This window comes from Dendroctonus ponderosae, unplaced genomic scaffold (assembly GCF_020466585.1).
Source record: "Dendroctonus ponderosae isolate FM_Combo_2020 unplaced genomic scaffold, Dpon_F_20191213v2 Dpon_F_20191213_7, whole genome shotgun sequence".
Taxonomy (NCBI): Eukaryota; Metazoa; Arthropoda; class Insecta; order Coleoptera; family Curculionidae; genus Dendroctonus; species Dendroctonus ponderosae.
In genome coordinates, this window is record NW_026018916.1 from 7,042,518 (window position 1) to 7,047,900 (window position 5,383).

General features: G+C 36.9%; 2 protein-coding genes across 2 annotated transcripts in view; both read left to right on the forward strand.

Annotated features, from left to right (window-relative positions):
- The first annotated feature begins 285 nt into the window (after window positions 1-285).
- LOC109546408 (probable ATP-dependent RNA helicase pitchoune) lies at window positions 286-3,398 on the forward strand. The gene is made up of 13 exons (XM_019917361.2): window positions 286-488; window positions 660-761; window positions 1,006-1,095; window positions 1,242-1,397; window positions 1,457-1,561; window positions 1,623-1,803; window positions 1,861-1,994; window positions 2,054-2,182; window positions 2,243-2,415; window positions 2,470-2,662; window positions 2,719-2,849; window positions 2,985-3,180; window positions 3,263-3,398. Exons 1-13 carry the CDS (start codon window positions 413-415, stop codon window positions 3,370-3,372), a joined length of 1,776 nt encoding a protein of 591 aa, XP_019772920.2. The 5' UTR covers window positions 286-412; the 3' UTR covers window positions 3,373-3,398.
- Window positions 3,399-4,186: 788 nt separating this feature from the next.
- The window catches only part of LOC109546410 (NAD-dependent protein deacetylase Sirt6), a 5,376-nt gene continuing 4,179 nt past the window's right edge, over window positions 4,187-5,383 (forward strand). Inside the window, exon 1 of the mRNA XM_019917363.2 lies at window positions 4,187-4,340. Within this exon, the coding sequence (XP_019772922.1) occupies window positions 4,275-4,340 (66 nt within the window). The 5' untranslated portion in view covers window positions 4,187-4,274. The remainder of the gene's footprint in view (window positions 4,341-5,383) is intronic.

Genomic DNA, 5,383 nt, shown 5'->3' on the forward strand with positions numbered 1-5,383 from the left:
CCAGTGATTTCCACTGACGTCACACAAATCGACGCAAGATCCTACCTTGCATTCATTGTATCATGGGGGCCAGAGCTGTCCATGATGCAAGGAATATATATTCCTTGTATCATGAGAGCTGTCAGATACTCGGATATTATAGCTCCCGCCTGACGTGAATATTAAAACTTAAAACGCCTCTTCCCAGTACAGCGCGGCTGCGTTGTAAGTTGCCTACGGATTTGTATGGATTTTTCAGAAACGATATACGCAAAATTTCCTATAAAAGGTTGGCATCCCTGCCTGACTGTCATCTGTCTGTGACTTATTGACAGCCTTAGATGAAGACAGCAAGGCCAACACGTGTTGGGGTTAGTTTTCTCGTTGCCGTGTGTTTTTCGCAAATTTGTGAAAACTGAAAATAGCACATATAATGGTTTCTCCACATCCTTCTACTAAACAGAAAGGGCGTAAGAGGTTGCTTAATAGGGATGATGGGACCCCCAAAAGTATGTAGTTTTAACAGGTTTACATTTCTATGCTTGTTTTTAGAGCCTGGAACCATGCTCAAATGAGTGGTTCCAGCTAGAATTCACTTAACACCACAAGCTTTCTAATAAAATCTGTCGCTTGGCACGGTTAAATGCCCTAAAATGTATTTCTTGATATTTGTACTTTAGAAAAGAAGATGAAAAGCAAGAAAGATCCCATGCCAATTGTGGAAGAGAAAGACGAAGTTCCATTAGTTCCAACAAAAGAGAACCCACCAAAAAGTGATAAAGGTACGTTTTGCAAATTTGTGCTTGAATGAATTGAAAAATATTTGCAAATTGCCAAAAAGCTTATGATGAGTATTAAGGCGAATACGATGCTTCCTTAAACATTTATTAGAAGCTCTTGCCAGTTTCATATAGATGTCTTCAAGTTGAGGCAAAAGGAGTTGAAACATTTTCTGAACATTTCGCTCATAGGCAGAACATAAAGCATGTTTCAGCCAACCTATTACCCAATATTCTGATGTTTTAGGAAAAAAGAAGGCAAAATCAGAAAAGAAACAACCTGTGGAAACACGTGATGCAGAAGATGAGGAAGAGGACAAGTCTTTGGACACTCAGCGTAAGTTAATAATTTACAGTGTTTTTATATGAGAGCAGAAGTTTGCCTTAGAACATTTCTTAGATTTGTGAATATTCTAGACCTGTAACGGTTCAACAAAAAATCACTTAGCATAGAACTCAAATTGAATGTTTTTGTTGTTTTAGTGCCAGGGTCTCAAGTAGGACTTGAGATTCTTAGCGAAAGAAAGTTTGAAAGTCTCAAGGGACTGGTTTGTGAAAATACATTGAAAGCAATTGTCGACATGGGATTTATCACGATGACGGAAATCCAAGCACGGAGTATACCGCCACTACTTGAAGGTAAAATATTAAGTCATTTGCGTTCTACTGACTTGAATAATTAATTTTCATTAATTTAGGCCGGGATCTGCTGGGTGCGGCAAAAACAGGGTCTGGTAAAACATTGGCATTTCTTATCCCTGCTATTGAATTAATATACAAATTGAAGTACATGCCAAGAAATGGTAAGTAAATAATGCCCCTACATTTTAGAGAAATTGTGTGCATGTTTTTCCCTTCCCTAAGGAACTGGTGTTATAATTATATCCCCAACAAGAGAATTATCTATGCAAACTTTCGGGGTATTAAAAGAGCTGATGAAATACCACCATCATACTTATGGGCTCATTATGGGTGGGGCTCCTAGACAAACAGAAGCTCAAAAACTTTCTAAAGGAATTAATATTTTGGTGGCAACTCCTGGAAGGTATGAAATCCATTTGTTCCAAAAAGAAGATTTTATAGATCGCTATTTTATTTTCAGATTATTGGATCATCTTCAAAACACTCCGGACTTTTTGTACAAAAACCTTCAATGCTTGATTGTAGATGAAGCTGATAGAATACTGCAGATCGGGTTTGAAGAAGAAATGAAACAAATAATAAATCTGCTGCCTAGTAAGTCTTTATAAAGGTCAATTAAATTACTTACAGTCATCTAATTTTGTGCATTTTAGAGAGACGACAGACCATGTTATTCAGTGCAACTCAAAGCGAAAAAACAGAAGCTCTAACTTCTCTGGCCCTTAAAAAAGAGCCCATATATGTAGGAGTGGATGATTTTAAATCGGAGGCTACAGTCTCAGGTATAAGATGTTAGAAAAATTATATGGAAACTGTGTGTTCTAAAGCCGTCGGGGTTTCAGGTTTGGAACAAGGATACGTAATGTGTCCTTCAGAGAAACGTTTTTTGATGCTATTTTCATTCCTGAAGAAAAACCGGAAAAAGAAAATAATGGTGTTTTTCAGTTCTTGTATGTCTGTCAAGTTTCACGCCGAAATCTTTAACTACATAGATATACCAGTGATGTCTATCCACGTAAGTATTTTTAAAGCAACTGTATATGACAAGTTATTAATTGGAATTTTATAGGGAAAACAAAAGCAAGGCAAGCGCACCTCGACTTTCTTCCAATTTTGCTCTGCAGCCTCTGGAATTCTGCTTTGTACTGATGTTGCTGCGAGAGGTTTGGACATTCCAGCTGTGGATTGGATCGTTCAGTATGATCCTCCAGATGATCCAAAAGAGTACATTCATAGAGTTGGAAGGACAGCAAGAGGCGAAGGTAATAATGAAAGTGGATATTGACCATTTTCATGTATTAATATGGGAGGATTTTAGGCAGTAGCGGTCATGCATTGCTAATATTGAGACCAGAAGAGCTGGGATTTTTATGGTATCTTAAACAAGCCAAAGTGCCATTAAATGAATTTGAGTTCAGCTGGAGTAAAATTGCTGATATTCAACTACAGGTAAGTTATTCTATTAATATTTTATTGCATTCTTGAGGGGAACAGGGCATGGGTCCCTATATCAAAACGTTTTCGGAATTTATTTTATGTGAGGCAACGCATAAATTGTTGAAAATATTATTTCTTTTATTGCAGCTCGAGAATTTGGTAGGCGGAAATTACTTTTTAAACGGTGCAGCAAAAGAGGCGTTTAAAGCATATGCGAGGGCTTATGATTCTCACCATCTAAAAAATATATTTGATATTTCCACTTTGGATTTAGCTAAAGTCGGAAAATCCTTTGGATTTAGGGTGCCACCGGCTATTGATCTAAGTTTTACTGCAAGGAAAAGTGAGTAGTTGTTGATAACAGTGCAAATAAATGAACTGGCGTTGTGAAAACTTGCGATTTGAATCAATATTTCTTGTTTTAGATGAGCGTCCAGAGAAAAAGAGGAAAGGTGGCGGAGGGTTTGGGTTTTATAAAGGCATGAACTCCGACAGGGACCGCAAAAGTTATATATTTAAACAAAAGAGAGCTTGAATAAAATAACCATTAATTTGTCTGTTTGATTGAACTTTGAATTACACCTTTGTTTGGAACAAAAGATCCCGAAAGCTACAGGTCTATAGGCTTTTGAACCGGATTTTTTGGTCATGTAATGAATTTCAATAATCGAAATACTGAGAAAACGAGAAAAGTGAACGCTAACAATCGTCATGTTTTGAGATTTAACCCAAGCGTATTATTGCTTAAATATTTTTATTGCCTTACTACATAAACTAGCAGCAAATACACCAACAATCTACGAAAACAATATCTAGTAGATTTCAATAGTTTGTAAATTTATTATGATTCAGATTCACTTTTTACCGAGCATTTTTTTAATATAATGCGGGCTTAAAGCTACATTTATAAAACTGACCAATTGTGGCTTTGGGAGACTTTGTCAGTTCTTGTACTAAAAACGGCAATTTTAATAATATTGCTAATTGCGGGGATTTGGATGCACATACTGGAAATTGGATTAAAATTTGATACTTTTTTGAGTAACCGAAACAATTTGAAGTAGTAACGACAGTGACCTGTGAGCCATAGATAACGTATAAAATTAATAGTTTATTTGAGTAGTTGATTTAATAAGCAATTATTATATTAATATTGAATTGGGAATTCTTTTTAACTTTTTTATTTGATAATGACAAAGCTTTCGAGTTTTAAAACAAAAAACTTGTTCATTTATGTATAAAGCCATCCTAAGATCGACAGACAGAAGACAAACAACAGCAGTCTGACATTTCATTTCACACAGATCTGAAAATGTTTATCAACATTTCGTAGGTTAAATTATTTTTATTTACATGTAGAATTGCTAAAAAAAAACGATTTATTAAAATTTATTAAGCTTAATGGTTTGTTTTTAAGTCACTAACAAATTAATTAAAATGTCCTGCAACTATGCTGAAGGCCTCTCAGAATATGAAGATAAAGGCGTTTTAGGTGTACCTGAGGTAAGTGTTAAATTGATATATTTAGTTATTATTCAATTAAAAGAATATGTAAAACCTTCTACTTCTGCATAGATATATCAGCTGTTTACATTGATAACAATAACTTGCATTTCCATTTTGTGTTTATGCTTTTCGGCATTGACAAATTTAGATGCATTTTGTTGGCTTGTTGAGGCTCTAGACAGTAGACATAATATACATCGGACACAGCAAGCTTAGGCTAAAACAGTTCCGAACAGGCATCGGCGTAACAACCTTCCTGGGGAAATTCTGAATCTTATTCAAGCGAAAAATCGAATCAGGAAGCGTTGGCAGCTCTCCCGATCGTATAAGGGCAGATGAGCTTGTACGAGACACAGCGTGAAAGTTCCGCATATGTACAGGATATTTTACGTGGGCGGAAAAGCTATGCAATCTAACCCCCCGTGACAATTCATCGTGGAAACTGTCGAAAAACCTCCGAAAAGGCTACGGGCAAGTCCAACCAGCCCCTCAGGATGACAAACTCGTAATACAGACCGCTGTTTCTGTAGAACGGAAGTATCCTATTTCACCCTCGATTTTGCATTCATATATAACAACCCCGTCGGATATACAATCGTCCTTTGGCCCCGTCCTAACCCCTGGGCCTGGACCAGACGGCAGCCTCTATTTGCTCCTTAAAAACCTGCCGCGGAAAACGATTGTGCAAATAGCCCTTAAATTGCAGCATTTCCCACAGGACTGAAAAAACGCTGTAATAATTCCTATTTTCAAGCCGGCCAAAAACCCAACTGATCCCGATTCTTATTGAATGATTTCAAAGATTACAAAATCTCGTATTGCACATCACCTGAGTGTTTTGACGCCGTATTTCGACAAATGGAAACTTAAAGTGAATCCCAGGAAGACTGAGATTATTTTCTACCATCAAGCCAGTAAGAGCATCGGCGGATCCAGCTTTAAAGTCGGTGGCGCAAGATTATTGCAAAATTTCATGTTTTCCGTCCCGTTTTGCATGTTTCTCGGAAGCAAAATGAGCAAGAACGCTCGTTTTTACATCA

What these genes read in the sequence shown, in the direction of transcription:
- LOC109546408 (XM_019917361.2), top strand. Translation starts at nt 413, where the DNA reads ATGGTTTCTCCACATCCTTCTACTAAACAGAAAGGGCGTAAGAGGTTG. An exon ending in AAGGACAGCAAGAGGCGAAG is followed by an intron (nt 2,663 to 2,718) that starts GTAATAATGAAA and finishes GGAGGATTTTAG; the next exon opens with GCAGTAGCGGTCATGCATTG. An exon ending in TTGCTGATATTCAACTACAG is followed by an intron (nt 2,850 to 2,984) that starts GTAAGTTATTCT and finishes CTTTTATTGCAG; the next exon opens with CTCGAGAATTTGGTAGGCGG.